General features: G+C 38.9%; 1 protein-coding gene across 1 annotated transcript in view; it reads right to left on the reverse strand.

Annotated features, from left to right (window-relative positions):
- Window positions 1–12704, reverse strand: part of LOC136863826 (chromatin-remodeling ATPase INO80) — a 396793-nt gene that overhangs the window by 323746 nt on the left and 60343 nt on the right. Inside the window, exon 6 of the mRNA XM_068226103.1 lies at window positions 1141–1239. Coding sequence (XP_068082204.1) covers window positions 1141–1239 — 99 coding nt within the window. The remainder of the gene's footprint in view (window positions 1–1140; window positions 1240–12704) is intronic.

Here is a 12704-nt window from a genome sequence, read left to right on the forward strand (position 1 = left end):
CTACCATTTCACTCAGCGTGAATAAAATTATTTATGGCCTAGGTTGTAGCCACTTATTCCCCGACGTTATATATCGATTTTCATTAAATTCTCTTCAGCCGTTTTCTCGTGATAAGCGTGAGTACAATACACACATACAGACAGAAATTACGGAAAATTAAAACGTGCATTTCCCCTTGTTACTATGGTCATGACCGGTACGCAAATATAATTCTTTTTAAATTCTGAGCAATGTACCAACAAAACTCTTATTTTATTTATACTGAGATAAATTAAAATTAGTCATAATTGTCTCCAAATGGCTCCTAAAATCTCTAGAAAAGTCACTAGTCGCTATCATTGAAATTCTGTCATGAAATTACTAAGAAAGACTCAATATCTAGCGACTAGTCTCTAGAATTGACCAAAGAGAATGGAATCGACTAGACTGATGTGAACGAACAAGAACATAGCACGCGAGAACGAGAGCCTGACAATCGATTTATGCGTCGCGCTATACAGGTTTCAATAAACCTCGCACGTTTGTGCACATTTCTCGCATTAATAAACGTCAATATTTTGTTTCAAAGCAGCCAATGAGTGAAGGACTTTCGGCCACTGTCGTAAAAAAGCTGAAATGGCAGGATTTGAAAACAAACATTTAAAGTTCACCAAAAATTAAGGTGAAATCGGGAGAAATAATAGAATAATCGGGAGACGGAAAAACCTGTCGAAAATCGGGAGTCTTCCGCCTAAATCAGGAAGGCTGGCAGGTATGCCATTGCATTCAGCCGTGTAGCAGTATCAAGAGAGCTGTCATGTTGACACTTAACAATACTGTCCACAGTTTACAAACAAAAGAGGTACTTTTTGTTCTAGAGGTTTGTAGAAGTATTTTTCGGTGAAAATGGGATAGGAAAGTGTTAAGACTGAGAAGGAAGAGGCTGTGGCCTTAATTAAGGTAGAGCCCCAGCATTTGCTTGGTGTGAAAATGGAAAACCAACTTCACACCTGCCACTGACGGGGTTCAAGCCCAACATCTGCCAAGTGAATGTCACAGCTACGCAGCCAGTACCACACAGAAAACTTGCTCGGTACAAGAAACAAGAGTGATCCAAAATTGTATCATTACACACTGAACTGAGAATAAAATATTCTTACCTGCATTGCTTTCTGGCGACAAGCTTTCATGCAGTACTGTGCTACCCGCTTGCACGTGGTCAACATTTCCTTGTGGTTATTAATCTTCGCCCTTTGAACCTGTAGCAACACAATGCACAATTAAATTAGATTAAATTAAACCTAAACAAACAACAATGATGTTTACATATTTCAAAATGCACAACCAAAATTCCTAATGTCAAAAGAGAACAAAAGAATCACATCTTATTATGTCAGTGATCAAGTTCACCTACCACCTAAAATGTAGTCGTCGGCTGTAACTCGATTCGAGTATATATAACTTCTTCCTGCATACATTGACCAGTTTAACTCAGTTTATGGATGTGTTTACGATGACTAAACAGACCAATCCTGGCATAAAACATACGCCGACACAAATCATACTGAATGGATGGAGGAGGGCGGGGTTGTAATTGACGGAGTTTTCTTGCTTGTCGCTTGGCCTCTTGATGTCTGCGGCGTTTTCTTTCAAACAAATTGACAGCGGTGGATGTAGTGTTCCACCACAGTGAGCGGTCCACAGCACATTCTTCCAACGTCTGTATATCTATACCAGTTGTCTTCATGATGTGTTTCAGATTGTCCTTAAAAGGGTTAAGAGGGGCTGCGTGAGGTCTACTGCCAGAGCAAAGTTCACCATAAAGAATTTGGCAGAGAAGCCTGGTATCACCCATGCGGTGAACATGGCCTAACTATCTCAGTTGATGAGCGACGATTGTTGCCTCAATGCTATTTAGTTGCGCTTTGTCGAGAACAGCCGTGTTGGTCACATAGTCCTCCCACTTAATATTCTAGATGAATCTCATTTTCTGTTGGTGGAAGCGCTCAAGTTTTTTGATATCACAGCGATAGTATGTCCAAGTTTCACAGCCATACAACAGAGTGGAAATGACAACAGCTTTGTACACCATGAGTTTGGTATGCAGTTTTAGGTCGTTATTCATGAAGAATGTGCATTAACCATCCGAATGCTGCATAAGCAGCCACAATTCTTTTATCAACGTCTTGTTCACAGGTACATCGTTTAGACGAGATGCTTCCAAGATATAAAAAGTCATCAACCTGTTCCAGTGTTGTGTCTAAGATGGAAATACTGAACTCAGGAAGTATTAATCCTGGGGCAGGCTGTGCAAGTACCTTCGTTTTTTTTCGCATTAATGGCAAGACCAAAGCGATCACATACAGTTTTAAAGCAGTTGACTGACTGTTGTAGTTCTGCAGGTGTTAGAGCAGGAGATACGGTGTCATCGGCATACTGCAGTTCTGTCACCCGGGTAACCAGAGTACGTCTTTGCGAGCAAAGTCTTCCCAGATTGAAAAGGCCTCCATCAAAATCAAATTTAATCTCCATGCCTAAGCTGTTTCCAGATGATTCATGCAGCATGGCAGCCATGTACAGTGCAAAGAGTGTAGGAGCAAGCACAAAGCCTTATTTCAATACATGAGTGATTGAGAACGAATCTGATACCGAGTTACCATGAAGAACCTGTCCAGACATGCCATCATGAAGAGCTTGAACCAATTCCACATAACGTTCAGAACATCCAAACTGTCTCAATACTTCCCACATAAACAAATAGGTGATAAAAGCCAAAGAACTTAAAGCACTAAAATCGTGAAAACAGGCAGTTTTGCATAAGGTATCGGAATGGTAAAATACGCCTTTACAGAGTAAGCTACTTGAATTTTGTGTTAAAATTATATAAATGAATAGAAAGACATTAAAATCCTTCATATGGTTATATAATAGCTCATAGCACTTTCCATTTATAATGTGTGGGTGTTACAGTCTCACGGAATTGATAACAGATGCATAACCTAAAATTCAACAACTCCATTATGCAATTGTACTAGTGGAAAATTCTCTCTCTCTACGATTCTTCGCACAGGAAAACTTCAATCAATCAATCAATCAATCAATCAATCAATCAATCAATCAATCAATCAATCAATCAATCAATCAATCAATCATTCAATCAATCATTCAATCATCACTGATCTGCATTTAGAGCAGACGCACTGGTGGCAGATTCCCTATATGATGTTTTCCTACCCTTTTCTTAAATGACTGCAAAGAAACTGGAAATTTGAAATCTCCCTTGGTAAGTTATTCCAATCCCTAACTCCCCTTCCTATAAACAAATACTTGCCCCAGTTTTTACCCTTGAATTCCAACTTTATCTTCATACTGGGATCTTTCCCATTTTTAAAGACACCACTCAAAAATATTCGTCTATTAATGTCATTCCACGCCATCTCTCCAGTGACAGCTCGAAACATACCATTTAACCGAGGAGGTAGTCTCCTTTCTCCCAAGCCTTCCCAGCCCAAACTATGCAACATTCTTGTAACACTACACTTTTGTCGGAAATCACCCAGAACAAATCGAGCTGATTTTCTTTGGATTTTATTCCAGTTCTTGAATCAAGTAATCCTGGTGAGGGCCCCATACATGGGAAGCATACTCTAGTTGGGGTCTTACCAGAGACTTATACCCTCTCCTTTACATCCTTACTACAACCCCTAAATACCCTCAAAAACATGTGCAGAGATCTGTACCCTTTAATTACAATCCATTTATGTGATTACCAAAATCAAGATCTTTCCTTATATTAACACCTAGGTACTTGCAATGATCCCCAAAAGAAACTTTCACCCCAAAAAACTGAGAGGACTTTTCCTGTTTGTTAAACTCACAACCTGACTTTTAACCCCGTTTATCATCATACCACTGCCTACTATCCATCTCACAACATTATAGAGGTCATTTTTCAGTTGCTCACAATCTTCTAACTTATTTATTACTCTGTACAAGAATAACATTATCTGCAAAAAGCCTTATCTCTGATTCCACTTCATTACACTATCCTTCACACTTCATCACATAATGTTCACTGAGTACAGTACGAAACAAGAATGTTCAAAATGTTTCCATTACTTACGGGTAAATTCATGTATTTTATAAATATATGAAACAAGCCAGCTATTTTACTAGGCTGGCCATTCATCTGTATTTTGCATGGAAATTTTGAATTTTATGGGTCATGTCCATATCACACAAGGTGAAAATAAATAAAATATCCACAATTTGAAAGCAATGAAAATTAACTATGGGTGAAGATCTTCCAGGTGCTTGGAGCAAACCAAAATAGTATACGACGTTAAGGAAGGCCAATGAATTCAGGTTCTGTCTTCCAGTGATTCAGCTGCTATAGAAAATTTTCTCTTCCTTGAAAAACATGCAGGGTTCTTAAAAAGATCAGATGAAAGTGGAGCTAACGGATTTGCTATGCATTAAATTTAATTCATAACTTGGGTACGTTGATTTTTATGAATTAGATCTCATCTGTTGAAAATAAACTACAGTAGAAGTCCGCTATATCAAATAGGCATATAAAGCCCTGTTATAACATCATGTTTTGTATGTCCCTTCAAAATTCCTATATTAAACTGTGTATTATCGTTCAGTTACAGCAAGAACCCTATCACTGACACATCCGTTATTACAAGCGATTAAGTGTGCACGATTTTTTCCGTTACCGATATTTATGCACCAAGCCATTACATTACATGCGATTGATCATCTTCGGTATCGTTTCCTTGCTATGTCGTCCGGCTCCATGGCTAAATGGCCTTTGGTCACAGGGGTCCCGCGTTCGATTACCGGCAGGGTCGGGAATTTTAACAAGAAATGGTTAATTCCGCTGGCACAGGGGGCTGGGTGTATGTGCCGTCTTCATAATTTCATTCTCATCACTAGAGACGGGAATTTGCCTATTTGCCTGTTTTATTCCTGTGTTCAGAAACGTAGGCTTTTGACATATAAATCCGTTTTAGGATCTTTTTAGCTATATTTTGTTGGTTTTATTGTGCCTATAAATGCCTATTTGAGAGCTTTGTGCCTATTTGGAGTATAAATGCCTATTTGATGCCTTTTGACTATTTTAAAAGAGCCGATTTTCTTCCAGTGCATTATACTGTAGTGTGCTCGACAGAGTTATCTTCTCTTTTTTCAATATCTGTTTACCCCACGAACAAAAATGGGAATTCTCAGAAGTCAACAGAAATAGTGCTAGGGAAATTTCCATCAAGAGAAACAAGGAACAATGTGACCTCAAAGCCTTCAACGTCTCCAACCTCCTAAGGTATATGCGAGAACCAGTCAACATCGAACTATGTTGCACAACCCGTATACCCTGTACCTCCCTTTCGATGCGAACTGTTGTACGCATAGGCTTTTTGTTCAAAACGTGTTGTGATTTATTGCGATGTGGAATAAAAAAAAAAGAAGTGTGTTTGCGGCAATGCGCAAAGAAAAATCGAAGTCCTACTGGCTGAAGCAGTGGATCACAGGGGATCCCAATTTCACTAAGGATGGAAGGGTAGTCTGTGAAGCTTGCAGTAAGGAGGTAAGTTCGTTTGTTCCTCTTATCTTTTTTAGTGATTCAGAATTATGATCGCATTTCATTGTAGCATAAATAGGCCTATTAATTTATGTATTGTGGCAGGTTGTTTTGTTGCAATGCTATATTAGTCTTTTATATTGATAAAATGTAAATAATGTAAATAAATGTAATGTAAAATAATGTAAATAAATTCAAATAATTACTAAACGAGGAGTTAGAACGCCGGTGGTCTCTTGTCACAGAATGGATGGGAATTGAATCGGTATTTTGAACTGTGATTCATTTCCTGTGAAAATAGAGACTTACAACTGAAATGCAATTTTTAAAACTCCCTTTAAAAAACAATGAACCGAGCTCGGTAGCTGCAGTCGCTTAAGTGCGGCCAGTATCCAGTATTCGGGAGATAGTGGGTTCGAACCTCACTGTCGGCAGCCCTGAAGATGGTTTTCCGTGGTTTCCCATTTTCACACCAGACAAATGCAGGGCTGTACCTTAATTAAGGCCACGGCCGCTTCCTAACCACTCCTAGCCCTTTCCTGTCCCATCGTCGCCATAAGACCTATCTGTGTCGGTGCGACGTAAAGAAACTTCCGGAAAAAAAATTGTGAAGCCTATTACACTTCTGCCAAGCCTTCGCGAAACACAGGTTGAAGGTCCAACGTAGCCCGGCTAGGACGATGCTACAGCGTGTTTTACAAGGTTGCCAAAGCTATCTTTACAAGACCAAGCCAGCGAAAAGAGCGTCGGTCTGGATTGGTGAGGTCCGGTTAGTAACCATTGTGCTTGGTGGGGGCGGGGGAGCAAAGAGTGGCTGAGGGGCGTAAGCTCTCAGGTTAACAAGCCTCTAGCATCCCCTCTAGTCTTACTAAATTGTGACAAAAATAAGGTTATGGGCGCACGTCACGACAATTTCAAATCACGTGGTTTTTAATTTTCAACGAGGGTGGTGGCCTTGTGGGCACACGTGATGCAGGATCTATTGCAGGCAACAGAAAATAGTCTTCATGACAGCTGACCTGGCTGACCAAAGCTGGCGAATAGAAACAAATAAAATGTTCACAAATCTGAGATTTATAGTGCCTCTGTTTTCATTCTTCTTCTTGTTTCCGAATTCGGCCGCCTATGGACCGCATTGAACCTAAGGCTCTCTTCTTCTTCTTCTACTCCTCCTTCCCCCAGAACCTCTTCATCGTTTCACTTCTAACCTTCCTTTCTTTCTCAGATATGACCAATTTGGGTCTACATTTTGGTGGTTTCTCCTGGAATGTTTTGATGCTGTACACTCGGCTTCTAAATTCTTTTCTGTTGTGAATCATATCCATTGTAAGTCCACTTTCTATTGCATCTCTTTTTACCTCTTCTACCCACTTCGTCTTAGCTTTTAGTCCAGTGATGTACTTGAATATTTTCTTAGTTAGCCATTTCTCATCCATTCTCCCTAGATGCCCATAGAATTTTAGCCTTCGCTTTTGCATGGTGACAGTGATTTTTTTTTTGTGTATTTGTAGAGATCATCATTTTTTCTATTCCTCCGCTCCCCATCAGCATTTTTCTGTGGTCCTAAAATTTTCCTTAAGATTCTCCTCTCCTTTTTTTCGAGATCTTGAAGCTCACTCTTTTTAATTCATTGTCAGGCTCTCTGAAGTGTAGAGACCCTCTGGCTTTACCACTGTGCTGTAGTGTCTAAGTTTCGCTTTCATTCTTCTACATAAGTAAGAATACTGCTAGGGCCAGCTTGGTGGGTCCTTGGCAAACATAAAGGACGGATCTCTCCTCTACGCTACTCCAGTATCGTTTCACATCTTTTTTTATTATATGTTTCACCCATTGAACTCGACACGATACTGCCAAATTGTAACTGACCGAGCTCGATAGCTGCAGTCGCTTAAGTGCGGCCAGTATCCAGTATTCGGGAGATAGTAGGTTCGAACCCCACTGTTGACAGCCCTGAAGATGGTTTTCCGTGGTTTCCCATTTTCACACCAGGCAAGTGCTGGGGCTGTACCTTAATTAAGGCCACGGCCGCTTCCTTCCCACACCTAGCCCTTCCCTGTCCCATTGTCGCCGTAAGACCTATCTGTGTCGGTGCGGCGTAAAGCAAATAGCAAAAAAATTGTAACTGAAAATCCTCGAGGACATATTTCCATGTAAATTACTAAGTCCCTTGTTCCTACTTTAAAGTTTTGTACTTCTAGAAACATCATTTCTAACAGTCTTTTTTTTCTTTTTATGAAACAAAAGCATGATATATACTAAGCATTATTGGCTATTATCCTAACTGTAGAAATTTATGATATAGGGGCAATGTAATTTATGTCAATTTTATTATTATTCAGATCAAATGTGAAAAAAAAATTACCACATAGATCAACTTAGAAATACTGTGATGCATCTAATACGAGTACAGAAATCTATATCAACGCAACCTTTCTGCCAGTCCATTTCGGGCAGCGACCAACAACTATTTTCTTCAGACCTAAGCACTGCAATTTTGGGAGCTAATAGGCCCCTGCATAAACCGGAGCATCTTCAAATTTCAACAAGCTTCCGGGAGCAATCACCAAGTTGGAGAAGAGTGGCATGCCCCTAGTAGAGTCATTTAGGATTGTGGAAGAAGTCAGGGGAAGTTTTGTCCGAACCTCTGGGAAGGCAGCCGCTGTCAGCGAAATAAAACCAAATGAAGTGATTTCATTGAAGTTTTGTCCAGTCACTTCCTGTGATATTGAGAGATCTTTCTCTCAGTACAAAAACATTATGCATGAGAGGATAAGTTTGTTACCGGAAAATATTGAAACGTTGCTTGTAAATTCATTTCATAGTAATTGAGTGTGTTATTAAACTATAAATAATTTTTTCATATCTATTTTTTTTTTGCTAGTTGCTTTACGTCGCACCGACACAGATAGGTCTTATGGCGACAATGGGACAGGGAAGGGCTAGGAATGGGAAGGAATCTGCCATGGCCTTAATTAAGGTACAGCCCCAGCGTTTGCCTCGTGTGAAAATGGGAAACCACGGAAAACCATCTTCAGGGCTGCCGACAGTAGGGTTCAAACCCACTATCTCCCGAATACTGGATACTGGGCGCAGATAAGCGACTGCAGCTATCGAGCTCGGTAATTCGAGGTTGGGAATACATAATGTTACCAATATCATTGAAAGAGTCGCATACTGGTTTAGTTCGCATCCCTAACATTATCTGCTAATGGAAAACCACTTGCTGTACACAGGAGAACGATGTAATGTTTACATTTAGACGATGAGGACAGCATCTCCTCCTCAATAGGAAGTTGATATATATATAGAACATAAGATTTACATTTCACACAGTGGTCATTGTCAGAGTGGCAAAATGATTAAAGAGGGCTGTAACTGGCATCATGAACAGCAAATGAAAGAAGATATCTGCACTTATTACAAAAGTTTACTACATCTAAACCACAAAGATTTTCTTTGATGTGGTAAACCTAAGAGGACCAGAGGACAACTCCTCTTAAAGAACAGGTATTGAACCACCACAATGTACAAATATGATCATCGTGAATGGTTTTCCAAACCAAAGGAGGTGGCTACTGATTTAGATTATGTAAACATTTATAGTCAGTGCAGAGACCCATTCTTCATGCACTGCTCACACAACAAGTATGCTATAATCATTTTGTGAACTCTTGACTATGATTAGCTTGTGATATGTAACTCGTATCTCCCGTAGATCATCTTCCTACTCAGAAGCAGATACTTTGTTATCCATCCAAACATACAACACCCACTGTTCTCCTGTAGACAAGGTTTTCCATTAGTAGCTAATGCAGGGCATGCAAACAAGATATGTGCTGCTTCCGATGATCCAGCAGCATTGAATTTTCACAACCTCGACATGGGATAGATTTCTCGTAAGTTAGACTGTGCTGTGCCTGCTCTAGATAATGACACTAAGGTATCTTTATACATAAAAATGTATGCACATTTAAAAATACATGTTTAAAAATTAAACTTCATTTTTTTATCAGCTTGCAGAGGGGAAGAGAGGATTGTAGAATAACGAGCTTCTACTTGGTAGAATAATGAGCATCTACTTGGACTGTCAGAAGATGATCAAGTAGCTGAAACAAATAAGCAAAAAGAAGCAATAACTGGTTAAATGAACAAAGGTATAGAATATTCTTTAAATTCACCACAAATTATATAAAACCAATTAATAACTTTATCTATGTAGGGATTTTCATAAGCAATGCATAATACCAATAAAACTAAAATTAATTTTTTTAACGCTAAGGCACATAAAAATTTTATATTTTAGGAGGAATATTTTACAAAAAAAATCCGTCATTATTCTAAAGGATGTGACATCACTGACAAAATATTTACCAGATAAATGGTAACCCTTTCCTTTTTATATTTTTCTGAAAGGTACTTATTTTCTTTAGTTGCATACAAAATGTAATTTGCTTCATACAGAAGGTTTCGTTGCTATGGTAACAGTTTATTTCTTGACTTGTTATATCAGCTTTCTCTTCAATTTACGCAACTACTATAACAAATGAATTTCAAATTATTTAGTAAGGTCTTGAAAATTATTTATTAGTTTTATTAACTTTCTCTGCAATTTATGCTAGTACAATAAATGAATTTCAAATTATTTAATACGGTGTTCATAATATTCCCCATTTACAACCTGACAATGGCCAAGTCTGAGTGTGACTTCCTTTTTAACATATTCATTACTGACGGTGGTATACCTCTGCATTATCTCCTGGTCCTCATTTTCAACTTTACTGTATTAGCAGACCTAAGAACAGACACTAAATTTCAAATATCCCCATAAAAGGTAATTTTTCTTTTCTGATATTTTGCTTTACGTTGCGCCGACACAGATATGTCTTATGGCGACGATGGGATAGGCAAGGCCTAAGAATGGGAAGGAAGCGGCCGTGGCCTTAAGGTACAGCCCCAGCATTTGCCTGGTGTGAAAATGGGAAACCACGGAAAACCATCTTCAGGGCTGTCGACAGTGGGGTTCAAACCCACTATCTCCCGATTACTGCATAAAAGGTAATGAAGTGGAGAGAGATCAGGTAATTTTTTAGGCCACTCTATAAATCCTCTTAGGATCCATCATTTTGGAAGGACATCTTCCAGATATTCTCGAAAACTGACAAAACAATGAAGGGAGCACCATCCTATCAATGTTGTTTGGGTCATCACTCCATAGACTGGTTTGATACATATCTCCATGCCACCCTATCCTGTGTTAACCCTTTCATTTCCATGTAACTAATTCATCCTACATCTACTCTAATCTGCTTGTCATATCTATACTTTGATCCACTCCTGCCATTCTTACTGCCTACAGTTCCCTCAAAAACCAAGAGGGTGTCTTAAGATGTATCCTATCATTCTATCTCTTCTTCTCACTAAATTTAGCCAAATCAATCTCCTCTCACCATTTCGATTCAGTATCTCTTTATTCATGATTCGATCCTACCCACCCCACCTTCAGCATTCTCTGAAACACCAGATTTCAAAAGCTTCTGTTCTCTTTCTTTCTGAACTAATTATTCTTCATGTTTCACTCTCATACAATGCCTCACTCCAGACGAATGTCTTCAAAAACATCTTTCTAATTCCCACATCAATCTTCGAGGTAAGCAAATTTCTTTTCTCAAGAAAGGCCTTCTTTGTTTGTGCTAGTCTGCATTTTCTGTCCTCCTTACTTCTGCCGTTGTTAGTTATTTTACTACCCAATTAACAGTATTCATCAACTCCCTTTAAGATTTCCTTTCCTAATCCCATAATTCCTGCATCACCTGACTTTGTTTGACTGCACTCCATTACTTTTTTTTTGACTTATTTTCATCTTGTACTCCTCCAAGACTGTGTCAATTCCATTCAGCAATTTGTCCAGATCTTCTTCAGACTCAGATAAAATAACTATCAGCAGCAAATTTCAGGGTTTGGATTTGCTCTCCTTGAACTGTGATTCCCTTTCCAAATTCCTCTTTGATTTCCTCTCTTGCCTATTCTATATATACATTGAAAAGGAGAGGGGATAAACTGCACCCTTGCCTCACTCGTTTCTGAACTGATGCTTCTCTTTCAAAGCCCTTGATTCTCACCACTGCAGACCAATATTTGTAAAGATTGCAGATAATTCATATTTCTTGGTATCTGATCCCATCACCTTCAGAATCTCAAATATCTTGGTCTAATCAACATTATCGAATGCCTTTTCTAGTTCTGTGAATGCCAGATATGTGGGCTTGTTTTTAATTTGATCCTCTAAGATCAGATATAAAGTCAGGATTGCTTTCCATGTTCCTACATTTCTTCTGAAGCCAGATTGATCTTCTCCCAACTCAGTTTCAGTTCAACTTTCCATTCTTCTGTAAATAATACATGTTAAAATTTTGCAAGCATGAGATACTAAACTAAGGGTGTGGTATTTTTCACACTTGTCAGCACCTGCTTTCTTGGGAATAAGTATAACAACATTCTAGAATGGGATTGGACTTCCCCTGTATCATACATCTTATACACTAAATGGAATAACTTCGCCAAGCTTGTCCTCTCCTATGGCAGTCAGTAATTATGAGGGTATGTCATCAATTCCAGGTGCCTTGTTCCTATTTAGGTCTCTCAAAGCTCTGTTGAATTGTGACCTCAAAATTGGGTCTCGCATTTCATCAGCATCAACAGCCTCTTCTTGTTCCAGAACTTTATCATAGACTTCTTTCTCTTGATAAAATAGTTGGATATGTTCCTGCCATTTTTCTGCCTTGTCTTCTTTCCATAGAAGTGGTTTTCCATCTGACCTCTTAATATTCATACGTCTTAGTTTTCCTTTCTCCAAAGGATTTTCCTGAATGCACCATCTAACTTTCCCATGACCATACAATCTTCAACATCCTTGCACTTTTCTTGAAGCTACTCTCCTTAGTTCTCCTGTAGTTTCTATCTACTTCATTCTTTAAGTGCCTGCATTCTTTCCTGCCCTCGTCGTTTTTTGCATGTTTGTACTTTAACAGTTTGTCAATCAGGTCTAGTGTCTCCTGAGTTATCCATTGAAATTTTCATGATCTTTCCTTCCAAACCTCTTTTCAGCACCCTAATTATCTCATTCTTCATGACTATCTATTC

The sequence above is a fragment of the Anabrus simplex genome, chromosome 2 (assembly GCF_040414725.1).
Source record: "Anabrus simplex isolate iqAnaSimp1 chromosome 2, ASM4041472v1, whole genome shotgun sequence".
Classification (NCBI taxonomy): Eukaryota; Metazoa; Arthropoda; class Insecta; order Orthoptera; family Tettigoniidae; genus Anabrus; species Anabrus simplex.